Raw genomic sequence first — 23064 nt, 5'->3', positions numbered from 1 at the left:
ACCTAAATTAGAAGTGGCCTGATTTTTCTGTGGTGATGAGCAATCCCCATTCCCATTAAAATAAATGAGAGTTGTAAGTGTGCACCTCGTGGGGGGAGAGATTAGGCCACTTCTACTTAGATGTCCAAATACATATTTGGTTGCCTAACTACAGGCACACAGATTTGAAAACGTTGATCCAAAACACTTCTTATTTGTGTCGATAAGTACCAATTTATGACTTGAATTAATGTTTCCCCATTAGAGGAATTCTGCCTTGATAGCATGTAGTTACTCAAATACAACATGAATGCATTAAAAGGCTTGATCCAAAGTCTTCCTATTGACTTCAGCAGGCTTTGAACCAGGTCTTGCGAGAGTAAGAAATATTAGAGCACTGTTTAAAAGGTCACTGCCAAGGTATTTTGTAGAATCCATCCATTAGAAGCATTTTCCCCTTCACAGTTGATTAAAACCTTCTAGAAGCTTGAAATATTTCCTTACCAACTTCTCTCCATCACTTGTGCATGCACTGCTGTGGGATTTTGCAGAGCTACTCAAGAGTGCTGGGCTGCTGGAATATATTTTTTTTCTTCAGGGAAAAAATCACAGATGGACTTGTTTACAAAACAAATTCTATATCTAACAAGTTACATGGATGTTGCAAACAGATAAGGAGCAGAAAACGAAACAAACATTAGGCCTATCAACCTGGACAGTGTCCCTTTAACCAGATATAAATGTCACATTTATTACTGTTTTTCCAGATAAGAAAATGAAGATCAGAAAGAGTTTTCTGAGTTGCTGCATTAAAGTCCCACATGAAATTGACTCAAGGAAAATATCTGTGAAACAAGATTTGCAGACAGGGTGACCAGACAGCAAGTGTGAAAAATTGGGACAGGGGATGGGGAGTAATAGGAGCCTATATAAGAAAAACACCCAAAAATCGGGACTGTCCCTATAAAATCGAGACATCTGGTCACCCTACTTGCAGCTCATACTTTACAGCCTCCACAAGAAGTTCTGAAATATTAATATCTTATGTATATACTATTGTTCAGTGGAATTTAATGCATAGTAATCTTCTGAAAGATGGACATTTGATCATTCTAAAGCACTCTGAGCTAAGCAACCTTATGTAAGATACAGTAATCTCTACTGCTTCTTTTTAGAAGAGGAGTGACTTAAGCAGCCAAAATGTCTACATAAATAGCATTCATAACAAGCATCATGTAATTGCATTTGATTCCAGCACTCTGGGGGAGGAGTAAGACAGTATAATTTGAACCTAGTCTTAGTTTCTTACATGTGCCATGCAATAAAGTCATTTTCATCTACAGATTTTTTTTGCCTTATTTGCTTTTGACACTTACCAACTTGCATTCGCTTCACAGAGCATTTTTGAGGAAGTCCAATTCCATTAGAGGCTTCACAGTAATACTCTCCAGTGTCCTTCTTTGAAACTGTGTTAAATAGCTGTTAAATTAAAAAAAAAAAAAAAAAAAAAAAAAGAGTCACCAATAAAGCTGAGTGAAATTTACAATTTCCATCCCATGGAAATTCTGACATTTTTGTTTTTGTCCCAAATTTGGATGACAAGTTGAAATTTAACAAAACACAAATTCCAAAAACTTTTGATTCAGAAACATTTTGTTTCAACATTTTTTTAATCAAAACAAAACACTTCAACATTTCTGAAACTGAAATGTTTCATTTTATTTCATTGAATTTGACCCAAAATTAAATATTTTATTTTGATTTTTGTAGTGGAAAATTGAATTTTTTCAGCAAACTCAAAATTTCCCTGTGGAAAATTTCAATTTTGTGGAAACTGCATTTCTGTTAGAAAATCATTCAGATAAAAAACTCCCAACCAGCCCTAGTTATCACCATGCGATTTAAAATTAGGAGGTTGAGGGACAAGGGACACTGCACTGATACCATTTAGATACTGAGTTCTTTGAACTATGGGTTATTTTTTCTTTTTTTACAAAATGATGTATGATGAAACTGATGACTATTTCACATAAACAACAAGAAAGGGAGAGGTGGGGACTTTCCCACACTCATCAAACTCAGTGGGTGTCTTTCCATTGACTTCAGTGGGCTTTGAAATTAGGCTCGCTCTCTGAGATCCACAACTATATCCACAAGGCCAAGATTTTCAGAGGTGACTAGTGATTTTGGGTGCTCAGTTTGACACACCTTAAAAGGGTGGGATTTTAAGAGTGCGCTGATCATTCACCTTCTGAAAATCAGACTCCTCTAAGGTATATGACTTTGATCGTTCATAAAAGTGAGGTGCCCCAAATTACTAGTCACTTTGGAAAGTCTTGGACTAAAATGTATTAATAATTGAAAAGCATCCGTGGAAGCCTCTTCAAAAGAGGTGTATAGTTCTGGAAAAGATACCTATGCTGATTTGGGGCCTGGCTCCTGCGTCCAGTCTTTACTGGTGCAGGATTGGACTCTCTAAGTATATCTGGAAAGTTACTTTTACATTTCCTAAACATCTGTTTCTCTGATGTTGCCCTCTCTGCCTGGGAATAACTCTCCATGGAAGTTTGTCCACTTTATTTTCTTTTCAATCTCTCCTTAAAAAACTTAGTACTGTGATGCCAGATCTGGCACTGGTTACGCACGTGGCAAGCTATAACTTCTGTTTATTTTGTAAAACTCTGCTAAATTATTTTACCTCATCCTCTCACTCCACTCTCACCCAGTTTGTGTATTTCATCCACCTGTTGTATCCTGTCTGACATGTAGGTTGTGAACTCTCTGGGGCATGGACTTTTTTTTGTTTGTTTCTCATCTGCACAATGAGGCCCTGATCCTTGGTCATAGTGTAACATGAATAATACATTTAGTTTTCTTTTGACTTTTGTGTCTGAAAGAAGGAGTTGGACAAGCTCTTACCAATGTTCCAGTCTTTTTATTCATGGTGTAAGAAATGTTTCCTCTTTTAGCACTGCCTGTTCCTGTATTTTCCAGTAAAGCAACACCATTCCTATACCACTTGTACTCAGAAGCAGGAGACCCTTCATTTTCTTTACAACTCAGTTGTACTACTGTTCCACTCATTGCTGAGCTGGGCACTTCACATGATGGAGCTGCCGAGGCCACTGAACAATGAAAACATTTGTTATTTGACAGTTTAAGTGTTTTAAATTAACATTCACATTTCTATTTCAACATTTGCTTAGGCATCAGAGACAATCCAAAGAAACCCATGATGTATTAATTAACAGGATAGACTGGTGGGGCATGGCCAAGAAAGAGATCACCAGGCGTGACCAATGGGTCACACCCCACTAAATGAGAAAGCAGAAAAATCCTTGGGTTGCTAGGACCCTGGAAAGGGAAGGAGCACCTTGCTCCCAGTCCCTTCAACCTGGTGCTGCCTCTCCCTTGTTCTGCTCCCTGTGGCTACCATCCAATCCAAGATCAACTTCTCAACCCTTCCTCCCCACCTCCATCCTGCCAGCAAAGCACTTAGTTCCACGGACTCAAGGGGATGTGGAGTCAGGCAAAACTTTCCATGGATTGTTTTTTTTTGGTTGAAATATTTTGTTCTTGTTGTTTCCACTTATTTGAAATAATCCCCCCCCCCTTTTTTTTTGACCATCTTCCTCTCAACTCCCTCTTTCCCCTCCCCATTTTTTCCCTCTGAACTAGTGAAGAGGGGGAAAAGGAAAGAAAATAAAAGAATTTCCCTTGGTTTCAAAAAAGTTTCAAATTACATGTTTTCACAGAAAAAAAAATTCATGTAGTTTGAGAAGTAATTTTTGGTGGAAAAACTTTCATTAAAGTTTTTTGAACTGCTCTAGTCACAGTATGATACTTCAAACATTTGCTCAGTCACCACGAAAGGCCAAGAATCACCAAACTGTGGCTTTTTTTAAAAATGAAAAAAATACCCACTTTGCTTTGTGTTCTGTATTGATATGCCGATAAGGAATCTATTTGTCAAAAAACATTCCCTGAATCTTTTTTATTGTCTGCATTGTTACAGACATACTTGCTGACAGGTATTTTGAAATAAATAACCAAAAAAATTGAAACAGTTGTGATCATATTTGTTATTTTGACAAATAAAATATGGAGAATTTTGCAGAATTTCAAAATATTGTGCGTAGAATTTTTAATTTTTTGTTGCAGAATTTTTAATTTTTTGACACAGAATTCCCCCAGGAGTATTATATAACAGAAACCACTTCAAGGCAGTTCCAGCACTTATGAATGAGGAACATCAGCCAGTCTTCATACTGGCAGTTGCTGAAAAAGATCCAGTGAAGCCTTTTCCATATACAGGTGTGCCAGTGTGCCTCGATCCAGATAACATGTCTGCCAGCCCAGACATGGGTTTCTTCAGAAGAGAGGCCAGTATTTCTATGTGCAATTTTGTTAGGTGGACAAGGAGAAAACCTCTGACTTTTACTTGTAACCTAATCAAAATTTGGAGCTAGTACTGGCCTCTTCACAGTTGTGTGTTTTGGACTTATTTCTATCAACACAGTGATTATCAATGCACTTTAAGCTGTCATAGTTGCTTTAGTGTTGGGAAATTCAATGGGGCCTAAGAATAAGGTACCCACTTTCACTAAAAGTCAATGAGAGCTGTGCGCCCAACTCCCTTAGGCCCATTTGAAAATCCAAGCCTGGTGAGGGTAGATTTGTTCCCTATTATTAATTATTTGTTAGAGCTGGTCAAAAGAAGGTAAATGCAGTTTGTGAAAACATTAAAGAGAAGCCAGAAAAGAATCTACACTTTATAATTCATTTGGCAAACAATGTTATGAATAAAAGAGTGCATGAGGAAAAATATCCACACTGAATTCCCCCTATCCTCCTGCCTTTAGGATTGACCTCAACAAAAACCCATAGTCAAAGTTAGGTTTCTACCCAACACTGTGAGAGTAATAATAGTCTCTGCCAGATTTTGTCCCCGTTCAGTCGGCGCACTAACTTCACAACGGTATCTCGCAGAATCTTTTCTGGTCACATTTCTAATTCGTATGCTTGAATCTATCATCTCTGCTCGGCCTTTCAGATCACCTTTAAAAGAGAATATGACAGTTGGAAAAGTATTCCTTGCAGTTCAAGCCTGTTATAAAAATAAAATATCACTGTGCATCATTGGCTCATCTTGAAACCTCACAATGCATTTGGTCATCAATCATTGCTCACTTCTTCAATCTTGATCATCTTTGTGCCTCATTTTCCACTGAAGGACAATAAATATGAGCACTTTTCTCCAAAGATACTATCACTTCCACTCTACAAATAAGTTTTAGGGGCAACAAGGCGATACTTTAAGCCCAAACCCTGCACCCTTTGTTCACAAACCAAAGGCATCACTTATGAAACACAGCCAGTTTCCAACAGCCTATAGAGTTGGAATCCCAAGACCCATCTTGAATTTGGCAGCACATGCATTTCCCCAATGCTCTTGTGTGGCTTGGTGAAATCTGCATCATCTAAGAAACTTAAAAGTGACATTTATTATAGACAGAGAATGTTGGCCAAAAGCTCTCTAGTTAAGCTTTCAAAAAATCCAGACTCCATTACAGTTCCGTTATCACATACCTTTCACCTTGTGGGCTGATTTTTTTCTATACTTGGTCTCTGGTTAAAGGTGATTTTTTTTTTAAGTTGGAACAAAATTCTTTCAGACATTTGAGTTGTGGGAGTGTGTGTGTTATGCGGGCAAAACTAACTTCCCATTGAAAACAGAAAAAAATAACTACAACTTTTTGAACAAGGCTACAATAAAAATAGCTGACGTATACGGTACCACCGAGATGCACTTTTCACTCAAAATGGAAAGCTGAAATAAGTCATTTTAAGAAAGCACACTTATTCTTATGTTCTAGTCCTAAAAAGAATGGAGGTGTATTTAAAATATGCTGCTATACTGCATATATTACTATGACATTTATGTTCAAGCTTCAGCTTTATTTTAAAGAATCTTTCAGAAGCTTGTTCTGAGGATCATAAAGTTTTCAATAAGGACAGATAATTTTATTTAAATGCGCTCAGTTTATGGAAGGATTCAGGGAACCTGCAATGCCATTTTTGAAGTCTAAATGGAACAGTATAAAAGACTCATCTACATCTCCAAGTTAAAATATTTAATACCATCAAAGATATAGTAGCTATTAGCATGGAAAGCTATTCAAGAATATGCTCTTCGAAAACCAATTCTGGAAAGTCCTTTTGTCATTGTTATTCTCTTCAGAAAAGAAACCAAACTGCATTTTAGCAATTTCATTTTAATCCATCAGTCTACAAGTTTGCAGCTTCTTACCTACTAAGTCACCTTTGTAGTACACAAATGAGACATCGTGGGTTGTGAGTTTCTTCCATTCTACTCTTGGAATAATACCCTTTCCAGCTGAGTACTTACAGCTAAGCATAGCCTCTAGGGAAAACAAAACAGATGATCAGTGTTTTAGCTCTGTGCTTGGTATAATTACAAAGTACTGATCATAATATTCTTCCTATTAAAGGGCTTCAGTCTTCAGTGACAATCAAATCCTGCTTTTAAAATTGACGTTATTGTATTTACTCCAAATATAAACAAGTGTAATGGAGAACAGAATTTAGAGAGAGAATGTAAAGTCGGTAGAGCTTTAAAGAGAACTGGTATAAGTTATACAGGCAAAACTACATTTTTGGCAGTAGAAAGTGTGTGTCTACTAGGTGGGTTTGCTGGTACAGCTCTACTGACATACCTTTTCTAGTACAGATTGGCCTAAGGAAGAAAAGAACACTAGTATAATTATGAAAAATCTTTGACTACCTCCAATCTCTCTATAGTTTAAAATCTCCAGTGGAAAGCCTCAATCTTTAATTTTTTTTTCAAGGGGAAGGGGTAGAGCAGATGGCTTAGGAGGCTGGAAATGCAATACAGAGCCTTTCACCTATATGCTGAGCCCTTCATATACAGGTCATGTTAATAGGGACCAAAGACTTTTATACCTTTGATGGGGTGTATCCGATTTCCAGTGAACAAGTGTCCACATCTCAAAAGCATACACAACAGCCTGCTTTAATTTGCACTCTTGTTACCAATCTCAGCAGAGGAAACTAAGGATTGAGTAAATGATGGAGACAGAGTTACTTATTCACCCCTACTATATGTCCTTCCAGACCAGAGCCGAGGCTTCAGAGCTCCAATGCTACCAGTCTGGCATTTGTCATGAGCAATAAGATCACACACAAAATGAGACAAGATATTAAAGAAGCAATCCAACTTTAAAGAAAAATCCAGTGAAGGGGGGCATCCTGTTCCAAAGACAAATACACAATGCTTTACAAAATGTGTGTTCTGTACTTAGCTGAGGAAGTCAGAAGTTCCTGACTGCAGGTGGAGTGGGATAGGCGGTGGCCTTCCTGTACTTTAAGATTTATTGAAGTTTCCTTTCCCTTTTGTTTTTGTTTTGTTGCCTTTCTAACAATGAAAAACATTAGTCAATTCCCGCCTACGCTCTTGGTCTTTTACTGCTGGCCTTTGCGATTGCTGTCTGAGCCCAGGAGTGCCTAACTTTATTTGCATCTAACTGAAGTGAAGGCAGTTGAGTTTCAGTGTTGCAAGCCTATAATTCACCTACACTCTGGGGATGAGACTTGCATTGTCTCTCTCTCTCTACTGCCCAGACTCTTTCATTTCAGAGCTGGGAAAGGGAAGGAGAAAATGCAGAGGGGCAATATTGAGGTCACTCTGACTCTTGCCTGTGAGGAGGGAGAGAACAGAGGAATCCCAGTGCTTAGTTCACAGGATGTAATCACTTCCTCCTCCTCCTCCTCTCCTGCTGGGGTGGGAAGGGTCATATGGAGGGGAGAAAGTGTGGTGCAGATCCCCTCAACCTCAGTTCCCTAGCTTCATTGTACTCAGCAACAGGGGAGGAGAGTCACCAGGAAGGGAGTATCAGGGGGTAGCCATGTTAGTCTGTATCCACAAAAAAAAGGAGTCCAGTGGCACCTTAAAGACTAACAGGTTTATTTGGGCATAAGCTTTCGTGGGTACCCACGAAAGCTTATGCCCAAACTAACAGGTTTATTTGGGCATAAGCTTTCGTGGGTACCCACGAAAGCTTATGCCCAAATAAACCAGGAAGAGAGGCGCTGTTATATAGCGTGAGGAGTGGGGAGACTAAAAGGAGTGGGACGCAGTGAGGAGAAAGACTGGACAAAGGAGGAGGAGAGGGACAGGAAGAATTGAGGAGACAGTATCAAGATGGAGAGGTAGAAGAATTCTATTCAAGGTATTTTTAAGGAGAGGCTGAACTAAGAACACAGAACTCTAAGGAAGAGAGAGAAAAGGCAATTGGTGGGAAGGTGAGAGAATTGGGTGAGAAAAATGAATGGTCAAGAGGGAAAACAAGGTTGGGTAAGCACAAAGAAGGGCGAATGGAAAACTGATTACTAGTATGCAACTCATACATGAAGGAAAAGTCACTAAAATATGTTTTGGCTGTGTTTGACTGATAAGTGGAAGGTAGGAAAATCCATTCACCTACATTTAGAAATGGTAATTAAAGTTAAATTACCAAGATAAACTTATTTCAAATTTGGTAATACATGACTGATGTAGAGTTAGATTTGAAAATTAATTTCTTCATATTCCTTATTCTCAGCCTCAAACACTTGGGCATGTACTGAAATATCCATTGCTTTCCACCTCCATGACTTTATTAATACAACACAAATGCAAAGCTACACACTCTTAGGATATGTCTACACTACAAAATTAGGTCGATTTAACAGAAGTCGATTTTTTAGATTGTGTGTGTCCCCACTAAGTGCATTAATTCGGCGGTGTGCATCCCCAGTACCAAGGTTAGCATCGACTTTTGGAGTGTTGCACTGTGATAGCTATCCCACAGTTCCCGCAGTCTCCTCTGCCCATTGGAATTCTGGGTTGAGCTCCCAATGCCTGATGGGGCAAAAACACTGTAGCAGGTGGTTCTGGGTACATGTCTTCAGGCCCCCCTCCCTCCCTCCACGAAAGCAATGGCAAAAAATGGTTTCTCGCCTTTTTTCCTGGGTTACCCATGCAGACGACATACCACGGCAAGCATGCAGCCCACTCAGCTCACTGTCACTGTATGTCTCCTAGGTGCTGTTGGCAGACACGACACTGCAGTGCTACACAGCAGCATCCCCTTGCCTTGCCTACAGGAGATGGTGCAATATGACTGCTAACCGTCGTCATTGTCCCGTGGGTGCTCCTGGCTGACCTCAGTGAGGTCGGTTGGAGGCACCTGGACAAAAATGGGAATGACTCCGGGTCATTCTCTTCTTTAAGTTTCGTCTAATGGAGATTCAGTCCTGCCTGGAATATCATGCCAGCTGGAGGCTTCTGCCTCAGGCTGCTCTCCCAATCAGCAACAACGCACAGTCGCACCTACCCCAGCCTACCCTTTGCTCCCATGGCTCATGAAGCAGTTCAACTACAGGCTGAGCAAGTGCAGAATGATGGTAGAATGTGCCTTTGGACATTTAAAAGCTCGTTGGCGAGTTTATGGACTCGGTTAGACCTCAGCAAAAAGCAATATTCCCATTGTCATTTGCTGCTTGCTGTGTGCTCCATAATATCTGAGAGAGTAAGAGGGAGACATTTATGGTGGGATGGGAAGTTGAGGCAAATCACCTGGCTGCTGATTACGCACAGCCAGACACCAGGGCAGTTAGAAGAGCAAAGCAGGGCATGCTGTGCATCAGAGAAGCTTTGAAAACCAGTTTCATGACTGGACAAGCTACAGTGTGAAAGTTCTGTTTGTTTCTCCTTGATGAAAACCTGCCCCCTTGGTTCACTCTACTTCCCTGTAAGCCAACCGCCTTCCCCGCCTCCCTTTGATCTCTGCTTGCAGAGGCAATAAAGTCATTATTGTTTCAAATTCATGCATTCTTTATTAATTCATCACACAAATGGGGGGATAACTGCCAAGGTAGCCTGGGAGAAGTGGAGGAGGAGGAAAGCACAGGGGTGGGTAGGAGGGGCACCTCCTAGAATGGCATGCAGCTCATCACAGATGCAGCAGGTCTAGGGCTCTGAACTGGAGCAGCTGTTTGCCTCTCTGGTTCTTTGGTAGGCTTGCCTGAGCTCCTTAAGTTTCACATGGCACTGCTGCCTGTCTACCTGGCCAGTGCATCTAAGTTGAGAGTGCTGTCCACAGCGGTCACAATGGAGCAATCTGGGATAGCTCCCGGAGGCCAATACCATTGAATTGTGTCCACACTACCTCAAATTCGACCCAGCAGGGTTGATTTCAGCGCTAATCCCCTTGTTGGGGAGGAGTATAGCAATTGATTTTAAGAGCCCTTTAAGTCGACAAAAACGGCTTTGTTGTGTGGATGGGTGCAGGGTTAAATCGATCTAACACTGCTAAATTCAATCTAAACTCGTAGTGTAGACCAGGACATAGTGTTCAAACACTGATGCGGGGCTTGGAGATTGAAGGGAAGAGAGTTGAGCCCCTGCATGGTTTTTGCCATGCATTTAAATCTTGCAGGTGGAAGGATCTTATGAAATTCATTGTTAGTATTATAGATGCCTGCACAGTAGCACTTCACATCCTTTCAAAGTAGCTCCTTTCCACAGGATGCAGCTTGATAAAGCTGGCACACGTCTCAGTTTCCATTTTATTCTGGCACTGATGCTGCTAAGGGAAATGCTGCTGAGTAGGAGTACAGCAGAGAGGATGCCAAATTATGGTTCCTTGGCTCTCCATAGTAGTAAACACAAGACAAAACCAACCAAAGTCAGGAGAGCAGAGAGAAAAGGGATAGAGATATAGGAATTAGAGGGAATGTGCTAAGAGATGGGATACAGACACAACCCAGGGACAGAGCAAGTGGAAAACAGCCACATAAGACAGGAAAAAGAGAACAGTAGGTTGAAAATGAAGCAAAAAGAGGAAATATAAAAGAGTTACCAGTCATTGGAGCAACTCATCAGCTGTGAACAGTGGTGAGGGAGTAGTGTGCCTATGCCCAATGTGCATACATCTCTACCCCACTGAATTACTGTCATAGCTTACTTCCTGACCTGGTCCTCCGGAGCGCAGTTCAAATCAGCTGCACATAATAGACATCTAAGTGGGCTCTAGCGTTCCTGCTTTGCTGTTAGGTAAGAGTATGGGTGTGATCAGAAACTGCCTATGCTAAGTATTAACAAACAAGTCCTCCACTAGCATGTGCACTGCAGGAAAGAAGAGTAGGGGGTGAGCCATACAATGAGACAAAAATCAGCCAAGCCTTCATAAAGAAAGCCCAATAGCCATGGTAGCCCAACTGTTCCCATTCTCTCATCCTTTCTGAGCTCTGAAATCTTATTTAATATTTTTCTGCGTTCATTTTTTAAGAAGTGACATTATTGTTTGTGAGAGGTGCCAGGTTGACAACCCTAGAGATCAAAGTCTTTTTCATCTACAGAATGAGTTTGCAGAGATACTGGAAATACAAGCTTTCCTCACCAATATAGTTCAACCTTGCCTCAGAGGGACCACCTCTGACATTACTGCATTTCCATCAGCCTGTTTATTTATTTGCCTACACTCATGTTGCCCCCTTCCAGAAAAATGCAAAATACAGCTACTAGGATCACCTTCTGAACTGGCCAATCTGTACACATCACCAATTCCTTTGAGTGCTTCACTGGTGCCTCTCTCCTCACTAAGTTCACACTTCCTGTCACCACCTTCAAGTCCCTATAGAATGCTGCTCTTCCCTATTACCAAATCTTGTCTCTCCCTCCCCCGCTGCTCCTTTGCTCCCTCCACTCTGTCAAATGATGCCAGTCTTGTTGCCCTGTTCTTCCGATTCTCCCCTAACTGTCTTTATGCTTTATTTGACTCCCTACACATGGGTCACCTTCCCAAGCTACTACTACACCAGACCGTTGCCCTCTTATTCAAGTCCCTCCAGAAGATCCAATTCTGCCATGAATCCTACATGAAACTTGCAAACAAGGAATCAGTAGGCAAAAGGGCAGCTGGGATAGTTTATGCAACATATTAAAAAAAACAAAATAAACTCAACACATGGAATTAAGACTAACATAACCCCCAAACACATGGAACTACATACCAATATAAGTGTCACCCACTAACCTGACCCTAGTGGGATTTTTTTTAAAAAAAGACCTAGGAAATTAGAAAGCCAAACCAAACTATGTTAAAGGAACATTTAGGTTGCAAAATCAAGCACTCAAATGTTAGGAAATGACACAAGTAAGGTGCCTTAATTCGGTCCCCTTTTATGCATATAAATTAAAGGATGACTTTTTTTCCAAAGGACCCCTGACTCATTCAGTGAACAGAATGGACCTGCTCTGAGGATGAATCAATGACATCTAGTGAAGGAGGCTATTGTCTGTAAGACCCCTGCCTCATTTGTAGCAGATGTTGGAAGGTTTGTTGTGGATGATGCAGGGGACTGCAGGAACAGAAGGTAAGGTCTCATGGTTAAAACAGTTGAATGCTGTCCAGGAGAACTGGATTCTATCACTGCCTCTGCCACAATTTGTGTGATGTTGGACTAGTCACTTAAGCCAAACTTTTCACAGATGGTCACCAACTGCCTGTTCCTCATTTTCTGGGTGCTGGACTTGAGACCCTGGGGACTCAATTGCAGAAGTGCTGAGTACCGACCATTGCACGTCAATAGGAGTTGCACTTTGAACATATAAAGCTCTATATGGTACTAAATATTCTGAAAAATCAGGTCCTATATGTCTCATTTGGGCCCCTAAAATTAGTGGATACTTTTGACCCTCCTCTCTCTGTGCCTCAGTTCTCAGTCTATAAAATGGGGATAAATAACCACTTCTCATGTCACCGGGGTGTTGAGAGAATAAATTAGTTATTGAAGTAATTGATAAAATTACTTGATTGGGTTGAAGTATTCAGATAAAATAATGATGCGTGCCGCTGAACAGACCACGAGGAAATTTATAATTATGTCTTCAGAGCAGGATTTAAACAATGAATAGTCAGTAAGGCATAGGGCCACATAGGGCAATCAGGAGCAAGCTGCTCATTAATTGAGCACTCTTCATCCTGTGCACGGAAGCTGGCAGGGGTTCTGGGCAGAATAGTATGTGATCATGTAATTAAATGCTATATCATAATGCATACACACAATGGGGATGAATTAAGATTGAACACAACTTTAATTTCCTCACTTTTGAGTGCTTGACTTTGGAACCGTAATAATGTTCTTTAAACAGTTTCTTGTGTTATATATATTATATATTTATATATAAATGCAGTGATGCCCGTGCACATACTGTACCCTGAAACTCCTTTGCTGTAACGTGCTGATTGTCCGTTTTGACAGAGATTCCATATGCTTTATGATCTGCAAGAGGGAAAAACAAAAACAAACTAATTCAGACAACAGATATTTCCATTGCACACGTGCTTCAGCCAATTGCAGAGAACAGTGCTCCCAGGCTTAGCTATAAACCTCCATATGCTAAATGAGGCTCTTTGGTGATTGGACATGATTGGGACTTGGGAGATCCGGGCTCTATTCCTGGCTTAGCTATCAGCCAACTGGGTGACCTTGAGTAAGTCACTTTAAAATTCTGTGCTGTAGTTTCCCCATCTGTAAAATGGGGATAAAGATACTGACCTCATTTGTAAACAGCTCAGAGAGCTACTGATGAGAAGCGTGACAGTAGAGCTGGATATTATTATATAACCAGGACAAGAATAAGCTTTTAAACATGCATCTATACATTTTACTTCAAAATCTGCTATTTTCAATAGGGCACAGGTGGAGAACTTGCATTAATCTGCAAGTGTATTCCCTCTGCTGTAATCACAGCTGCCCCTGAACACACAGGTCTACTGCTGGATTATACCTGTTAGTGCATGGGTGTTAAAAGTTACCTGAATAAACGGTTCTCATCTTTTCCCTCCCCACATCTCAACAGTGAGCATCTCCATTTTCTCATACATTCCCTTTCTTCTTGGACCTCTCCTATTCTCTCTGCAACTTTAATAGATCAGTCATGAAGGCCTGGTCTACATTTGAAAATTAGATCAACCTAGCTTTGTTGCTCAGGGCTATGAAAAATTTCACCTTCTGGGTGACAGAGTTGGGTTGACCTAATCCCTAGTGTAGATACAGCTAGGTCATAGGAGGGATTATTCTGTCAACCTAGCTATCACCTCTCAGAGAGGTGGATTAACTACATTGATGGAGAAAACCTGTCGATGTAAGAAGCATTTACACTACAGCGTTGCAGCACCGCAGCTGTGCCACCGTAGTAGCTGTAACATAGACATACCCTAAAACACAGTAACCATCACTTTTGTGGCAGCACCCACCATCACATGACATAAAATCTCAATGTACAATTACTCCTAATCTAATCCCACAAAACCAGGTTTGCCCATGCGGACAATACTCCTTACAAAAATGTTGACGATATCACCATCTTGTTCTATTCTGGAATGGTATAATTCCCCTGGAGAGAGCATCCCAGACTCCTATTAACTGTATTGGCTGTTACTCTAATAAAGGGGTTTGCAGTTTATTTTTCTGTAGGTGCCTCGTGATCTCCATTTCAGCTGTGGTTACCTCCAGCCTCCATATCTCACTTTTTTGAAGCTTCAGGACATCAAATAACTCACTCCCTCAGAAACAAGAAGTGTGCTGAAGCTCAACATCCCAAATCGGGGTTATGACGGGAAGGTATTTAGGGAATTCTATATATGCAGCAGCCATCTAGCACCAGTGTCAGATGGAAGCATAGACAAGGAATTGGGGGTGATGCTTTTGCTAACAGATCAGCAGTGCATGTGTGTGTGCACAGGGGGAGGAGTGACAGGTAAGATGGAGGAGGAGACTGGGCCCTTAGAAGTGCAGGACTTATGCCATCCTCACACTTGCCTTTGTCACATCAAGGTGGATCCCTAGTGTGCTATACCTGGGTTTATACATGGAGACCATCCAGAAGTTACAGCTGGTACAGAATGTGCCTCTTATTATGTAGTATTTCCTATTAGGAGCACCTGCATTAACCAACAGTGGATTTCCAAATGAAGCTGGAAGTGTTTCTAACAAGCTATACTTAGCCGCAACTTCCTCATCTGTGCATCTTGGACCCATTCTATTTCAGATCCCCTACTTCTCACCTCCCTTACTGGATTTCTCATTATAGGCTTCTCTTTAATCCCATCTACACATATAAAGCAACTTAATTTAAACACTGTACTCAAGCACAGTGTAAATATGGTTGTGGCCTAAACGGTTACAACATGGTTTGGGTTCATCATGCTGTTTGGGGTAGGGGCTGTCTGCAGAGAGTGAGAGTGTGCATGCACACGTGTGTGTACAGTGGCTAGAAAAACGGGGCCCTGATCCCTGACTAGAGACCTTACTGCAGTATCTATAATTTATAATAGCCATCCTGGCCAGACCATGCCTATTAACAAACCTATTTAAACAACACTTAAATGTGATTGTGGTTTAAGGCAGAGTTATTATAACTACAGTTGTTTGCATTATGCAGACATGGGGTGAAATCTTCAAAAAATACTTAGATGACATAGATGCCTAAATGCTGGTCACTTTTGACAATGAGTCTTATGTGCTTTTGAAAACTTTACTCATGTTTTTCTACCACATTGACAGTGGCCAAAAAACATTACCACCTTTGCTTGAAATATAAGTTTTGTTTTTAGTATGACTCTGTGAACAAGTTTATAGCACTTGGATAGCAGCTCATGGACAAGGAAACCTCGGATGTGAATTCACCACTGTGCTAAATAAACTCTACTTGAATTAAGTTATATTAAAATACTGAAGTAGTGAACACAGTTCCCTCCCAAACAAAGAGCACTTGGATTATTATTTTTCTTAAGATCAAGGAAACATTAACTGTCTTTAAACATTAGCCACCACCATCTCACAACATTATTTTTTTCTGGGTAACTATTACTCCAGCAGAGGTACTGAGCCTCTCTCTGTTTTCTTTCAAACCTTTTAAAGCTTTCCTTCATGCTTATTCCATTTTTCCCCTTATTTCCTTTTATGTCTGTTGATCCCTGCTACCCATTTACATTTTTAAATATAATTTGTAATTTTACTTCCACCTGAATCATATCTTTCCCCCTCATTCAATTAATGTTAATACTTCTGGGATGGGGAAGAACACAAAGGGGAGGGGATATCTCCAAATATCTCTGAGTTTTTCCAGTCTCAGCTATTTTTCAGCTATAATATACTGTTGTTATAATTTCTGTTCACAAACATTACATATTTTCCCTTGAAATAACCTCTTGCTTCACATTTCTAGAGAGGAAAAACAACAAACAACAGTGTTTTATTCAAACCCTTTGGCTCTGGTTAATGTTTGTTTTTAGTTGGTTAGCAAACATCTTTCGGAATCATAGATGTGTTCCAAATGATTGGGTAGAGTGTTTATAAAATATAACTAGAAAGAGCATTATTTCCAATACAGTCATCAACTCAAATGCATGTGACTCACAGCCATATTAAATGCATTTTCCTAGAGACTTGAAAATATGTTTTTTTTCAAAGGAGGAATAAAAAAAAAAAAAGGTCTATTTCTTCCCCCTTTCCAGTTCTCATAAATAGTATAATTCTAAAAACCTAGATACTAAGAAATGTAAGTAGAACCACAATAAGAAAGACTACATTTAACAGGTGAAGACATACAAATATGGTACCTTCCTTGATTCACACTGTGGACAATGTCATGATATCAATTACATTTTACAGAGTGAACTCTTATCAGGAAACTGCTTTTGCAGGAGAACTGCATATTCTCCCTAATACACTGAGGAAGTTAGACAATTAAAAAGTGCAGGAAGATGTGAGTGAGCAATATATTATGATCAGCACATATGACATAATCTCTTTTCTTCCCTGAAAGGTCTTTTGTACACGTTCAATGGGAATTTAAGTAGGAGAAAGATGGCACAGACATATGGCTGGTTAACAACAAGAAGACAATGATTTTGATCAATTAGCCAAACAAAAAGACATCTCTAAAGTTATGATAACAAATTCCCTAAATAGTCACTTGAGGAACAAGATGTTGGCAGCTACTCAAAATTCAAAATGTTGATAATTTTGGACCCTTTAACCTACATCTAAAGAAGAGTAATGGAAAGATACTACATGGCAGGATAACTGGCTCTTGTCAACTAATCTCTCCCACCATATGTTTTACATATATCTATATGGAAAACAGTTTTCATATTGCAGCAACCTGAACTTCACTTGTTTACAGCCAATTCTACAAAGGTCACATGTTTGCCATTAGAAATACTCTATTGCAACAGGAAATTTCCTTAGGTAATTTGAATGCTAAAGTAAAGCACATTAGGTACTATCAAACTGCATTTCCTTTGATATGATTGCAGGAAACTAGATGGGAATAGAATCAAAACATTATGATATAAAAGAAAACAGTCATGTGATATTTGTTTTGCTAAGTTCCAGACCACATGTTGCTTATAACAAAGGTTAAGTATTTAAGTATATTGTAGGTTTAGGAATTCAGCTGTCCTGAATGAGAGTTGCCTGCAATAAACCCCCAAATGTGGGTGGGAAAATAGCATCTCTGGGGCATGTATGAAGTGAGCTAAAACTTCATGTGCCCCGAGTTAAATTGTCAGGGACAGTTTCATGTCCCATCACACACAGCTGAGACTGTTTAACTCCTTGCCACCACAGATCAGGATAAGCCCTGCCACATTTAAGCTGTACAAAAGACAGTTCTGTGCTCAAACCTTCCCAAGCACAGAATTAACAGGACAGCCACTACATTCTATTGACACCAAAGTTAACAAAAGGGAAGGCCATAAGGTGTCAATCCCATTTTGGGCAGCATTTGCTGTGAATCTTATTTGAACTGTTCCCTAGACAATACTGTGATGGATATATTAAAACTTAGTCTGAAGTAACTGTAGTTTAGTAACCGTAATATAATTAAGTTCAATATCCCAGTGGGATGGATCTTAGCATAAACATGATATGGTGGCACCAAACGTTAGGAAAGGGAATTAAATAAATATGAGGAAACTAATTAGAAAGAAAGGAAAGACTAAAAGTCACCAAAAGTCAGTGAGATTACATAAACAGAGCATACTCAAGTCACAGAAGGTAACTACATATTCCTAGCCACAAATAGGAATAAGGAAACATACTGATACTTTTTTGCAAGGTACAAGAGTTTATTCAAGTCAAGAAGATGAGACCCAGCCCATGGTTCACTTTATGGTATGTGGTATTAGTTTTAGACTTGCTAACCAAAAACGGTATGAGTTTCAATTTTTTCCACTCTTGAAGTTTATAAAACTTGAATATTGAAGTGAACTATGTTCTATGAAATTTGATACTGGCATAGAGTATAAACAGAGAAAAGGAAATAAAAACTGTTCAGCAGCCATTTACTTGCATACAGGTATTAAAACGTTCAGGATTTGATGCTGAAAATAACTGCTGCAAGATTTAGAAATTTAAGGAATTGGAAGCCTCAAGATAGCCTGAAACTGAATTGAGTTAATCCTTTCAAGACTCAGACACTAAAACTGTTGGAGCTGTATATTTATCAGCAAGGGGAACTGCATATGTATGCAAATCATGGTGGTGTTGGCCAAGCCAAGTGAGGTCATAGACAAATGCCTTTGAATTGAGTATCTGTAATGGGATAACTTTTGAAGGATCATGTGGCATCTGTGAAAGTGACAAGAAATATGTCAATTTCCATGTCACTATACTTGGGACAGATGTGAGGAGTAGCAGCAGACTTATTGTAACCAGATAGGTGGGAGGATCCCTCAAGCAATGGCTGGCAGAAGTTTAGGGTGGTGGAGAAATCAAACAGAGGGAGGAGTGAAGACCACTCTGAAGCAGACTTGGGAGGGAAGGGAAGAACCAGAGAGATGTGGGGAGGTGTTCAAATTTGTCCAATACTTAATTAAAAAGAAGCAGGGTCAACATCATGGAGAAATCTCAGCATCCTCCCAATTCTGTTAGCAGGAAGTTAGCACAGTGGGCAAGACTTCCCACTAGCACATCGATTAACGCGCCTTGCTGGTGGGACTGCTTTCTTAAATCTTTCTTATTCTTCTTAAATTGGCCTCTTGGCTAGTAGGTGTCCAGTAATTTTTTTTAGAGCCCTGTGTCTAGTGTTTTTCAGAAAATCCTCATCCTAGGAGAAAAAGTTATAATGTTAAGAGGGAACCCCCCTCCTCCCTCAACACAAAGTCAGGAGTTGAGGTTGCCGAGAGCCAGCATTTCTGTTTTGGCCTGCTGTGACCATCTGCCTTTCAAGACAGCTGCTATAACTGCGTTAAAATTCCAGTTCCTCAGCTGGGTAACCTATCATATCCAAGACACTGTTTTCCCCCTTGCCCAGGGGCCAGAGCCACAAACAATGGGCTAATCCTCTATTCATCCTGCTTGCTCAATCCCTCTAAGCAGACAAGAATCTGAAAGCGGATCACAAAACAGTATTTAGATGCCATGGTGACTGATGCTATATAAGTGAACAGATAGGATAATTCTACACTATCCAAATGCTTCAATGGAGAAATCTCATCAGTTTTTTTGTTGTTGTTGTTGTTGTTTTTTGCCAGTTAAGAGTCCCCATGTAGCATTAATCTTCTCTCCACTAGGAGCCCATGGCCAGTTCTCTCTGGGCAGAGGGAGAGAACTGCAACATGGAGTTTTGGAGTGGGTTTTTCAGACTAAAAAGATAATAAATGAAGCTGAAAAGCTGATTGTTTTTGAAGAGGACTGAGGATATGTTTCCCAGAATGATGAAGACATGGAAAGCAGATTTTTGTTGGCAGCTGGGCTGGCTGAGTTCCTGTTTGAAATGATTACTTTAACGTTTCTGGGATCTGACTGTATTATTAATGTTAGAACACCTCTAACCTTGCATAAGGATCTTTTTTCATTATTTAAATCTAAATAAAATTAAATAATCTTCCTCTCCAAGTGTTTCAGAGAGCAGATTCTTGTCAATTTCAGAACTCTGCATGCTCACAGCAAAGGACTAGACAAGGAGAATGGATAGCTCAGTGTATCTGTGCAACTTGTCATGTGTTTAAAGAGAGAGAGAGAGAGAGAGAAGTGGTTTTGTTGAGCAGCAAGGAAGCTGAAGAGTAGGAATTTTAATGTTGCTACAGACTTGCAGTGGAGGACCTGAGAGAGCGTTTAGTCCTAGGGGAAAATCATGTTTTAAAAAGTGAGAGAGAAAAGGAATTCAGTTGTTAATGCCTTGGCTAACACAGAAAAATAAATAAATATGAGCTCATAATGCCAAAAAGTTTTCCCTCACAAGTGTTCCATGATGTTCAGTATAAACTGTAGTACTGGCAAAATCTTCTGATGCGGTCTTCGTGTTTAGTTTAAGGCAGTTTTTTATTTATCAAGTTAAACAAAACAGATTTAAAACTTCAAACTTGACTACTGAGAAGTCTAATTCCCAGAAGTACTGAGCCACTAAAGTCAGTTGAGCCACGGATGGACAGAACCTCTGAAGGTCTGAGTTTGAAATGGTGGTCAAACATTTTTCAAACTAGAGCTGGTCAAAATGTAATTTTTCTGGTGTGAAATTCAAAGGATCTCATATTTGCAAGAACAAGGGATGGAGGGCACTAGTTTTAAATACGTTGTCCAGATTTTGCAAAGCAAGCCCTTTTGAAATACCCCAAAATAACCTCAAACAAAAAAGATACTTGTTTTCAGAAAAGTGGTTTGGTGTGTACCTCTGGGTATGTCTACATCTACAATTTTGCAGCGCTGGTTGTTACAGCTGTATTAGTACAGCTGTATAGGGCCAGCGCTGCAGAGTGGCCACACTTACAGCAACCAGCGCTGCAAGTGGTGTTAGATGTGGCCACACTGCAGCGCTGTTGGGCGGCTTCAAGGGGGGTTCGGGGAACGCGAGAGCAAACCGGGGAAGGAGACCAGCTTCCCCGCGGTTTGCTCTTGCGATCCCCGAACCCCCCTGCAAACCGCAGGGAAGGAGACCTGCTTGCACGGGGGTTCGGGGAACGTGACAGCAAATCGGGGAAGGAGACCAGCTTCCCCGCGGTTTGCTCTCGTGTTCCCCGAACCCCCCTGCAAACCGCAGGGAAGGACCTGCTTGCACGGGGGTTCGGGGAACGCGAGAGCAAACCGCAGGGAAGGAGAACTGCTTGCTCGGGGGTTCGGGGAACGCGAGAGCAAACCGCAGGGAAGGAGACCAGCTTCCCCACGGTTTGCTCTCGCGTTCCCCGAACTCCCCTGCAAACCGCAGGGAAGGAGACCTGCTTGCACAGGGGTTCGGGGAACGTGAGAGCAAACCGGGGAAGGAGACCAGCTTCCCCGCGGTTTGCTCTCGCGTTCCCCGAACCCCCCTGCAAACCGCAGGGAAGGAGACCTGCTTGCACGGGGGTTCGGGGAACGCGAGAGCAAACCGCAGGGAAGGAGAACTGCTTGCTCGGGGGTTCGGGGAACGCGAGAGCAAACCGCAGGGAAGGAGACCAGCTTCCCCACGGTTTGCTCTCGCGTTCCCCGAACCCCCCTGCAAACCGCAGGGAAGGAGACCTGCTTGCTCGGGGGTTCGGGGAACGCGAGAGCAAACCGCAGGGAAGGAGACCTGCTTGCACTGGGGGTTCGGGGAACGCGAGAGCAAACCGGGGAAGGAGACCAGCTTCCCCGCGGTTTGCTCTCGCGTTCCCCGGACCCCCCTGTAAACCGCAGGGAAAGAGACCTGCTTGAAGGAGAGGCTTCCTCAGGTATGCTGGGATACCTGCTTATTCCACGGAGGTCAAGAAAAGCGCTGGTAAGTGTCTACACTTGATTACCAGCGCTGGATCACCAGCGCTGGATCCTCTACACCCGAGACAAAACGGGAGTACGGCCAGCGCTGCAAACAGGGAGTTGCACCGCTGGTGATGCCCTGCAGATGTGTACACCTCCTAAGTTGCAGCGCTGTAACCCCCTCACCAGTGCTGCAACTTTGTGATGTAGACAAGCCCTCTGTGTTTACATCTATTCTGATCTGCCTTCAGAAGTCAGTAGGACAGACTACTTACCACAGCAATAAATAACAATAAATATTAAAAAGTAAATAAATAAATGACCACTGTAGACAGAAGTTTTGAAAGATGGATTAGGTCACGTGTTCTGTACAACTGGCCTAATCAAGCATTTGCTTAATAAAGCCATGAATCACATGAAAGTAGTGCTTAGAATTAGGGCTATCGATTAATCTCCATTAACTTGAATACCAATTGAAATTTATTAAATATTTTGGATGCTTTTCTATATTTTCATATATATTGTATTCTGTGTTGTGACTGAAATCAAAGTGTATATTATTTTTGTTTACAAATATTTGCACTGTAAAAATGATAAATAAAATAAATAGTATTTTAAAATTCACCTCATACAAGTACTGTAGTGCAATCTCTTTGTTATGAAACTGCAACTTTCAAATGTAGATTTTGTCTGTTACATAACTGTACTCAAAAACAAAACAATGTAAAACTTCAGCTCCTACAAGTCCATTCAGTCCTACTTCTTGTTCAGCCAATCATAAACAAATAATAGGTTTCAGAGTTACAGCCATGTTAGTCTGTATCCGCAAAAAGAACAGGAGTACTTATGGCACCTTAGAGACTAACAAATTTATTTGAGCATAAGCTTTCATGAGCTACAGCCCACTTCTTCGAATGCACAGAATGGAACATATATTGAGGAGATATATACACACATACAGAGAGCATGAAAAGGTGGGAGTTGTCTTACCAACACTATCTTGATTATCACTTCAAAAGTTTTTTTCCTCTTACTTAACTGGCCTCTGTACACATGTGCGCGCACAATCACTGGACAGATTTTTACCCCAGTTCCCTAAATAGCCTCCTCAAGGATTAAATTTACAACTTTGGGTTTAGCAGGCCAATGCTCAAATCACTGAGCTATCCCAGCCCCACACTTGAGTTCAGGGAGCGTTGTCACATATGTTCCTGGGTACCTTGCAAATCTACAGACCAAGCAACTTCAGCCATCCAAACGATACAGGATTATTTGAAT

The 23064-nt window shown here is 40.9% G+C and overlaps 1 protein-coding gene across 1 annotated transcript in view; it reads right to left on the bottom strand.

The window, feature by feature from the left end:
• The window catches only part of JAM2 (junctional adhesion molecule 2), a 52709-nt gene that overhangs the window by 6772 nt on the left and 22873 nt on the right, over positions 1-23064 (bottom strand). The window contains exons 2-6 of the mRNA XM_050961237.1: positions 13282-13347; positions 6290-6403; positions 4885-5037; positions 2899-3104; positions 1356-1458 (exon numbers count right to left, since the gene is read on the bottom strand). Of these exons, the coding sequence (XP_050817194.1) occupies positions 1356-1458; positions 2899-3104; positions 4885-5037; positions 6290-6403; positions 13282-13347 (642 nt within the window). The remainder of the gene's footprint in view (positions 1-1355; positions 1459-2898; positions 3105-4884; positions 5038-6289; positions 6404-13281; positions 13348-23064) is intronic.

The sequence above is a fragment of the Gopherus flavomarginatus genome, chromosome 1, assembly GCF_025201925.1.
Source record: "Gopherus flavomarginatus isolate rGopFla2 chromosome 1, rGopFla2.mat.asm, whole genome shotgun sequence".
Classification (NCBI taxonomy): Eukaryota; Metazoa; Chordata; order Testudines; family Testudinidae; genus Gopherus; species Gopherus flavomarginatus.
This window is presented reverse-complemented; position numbering and strand designations above follow the sequence as displayed.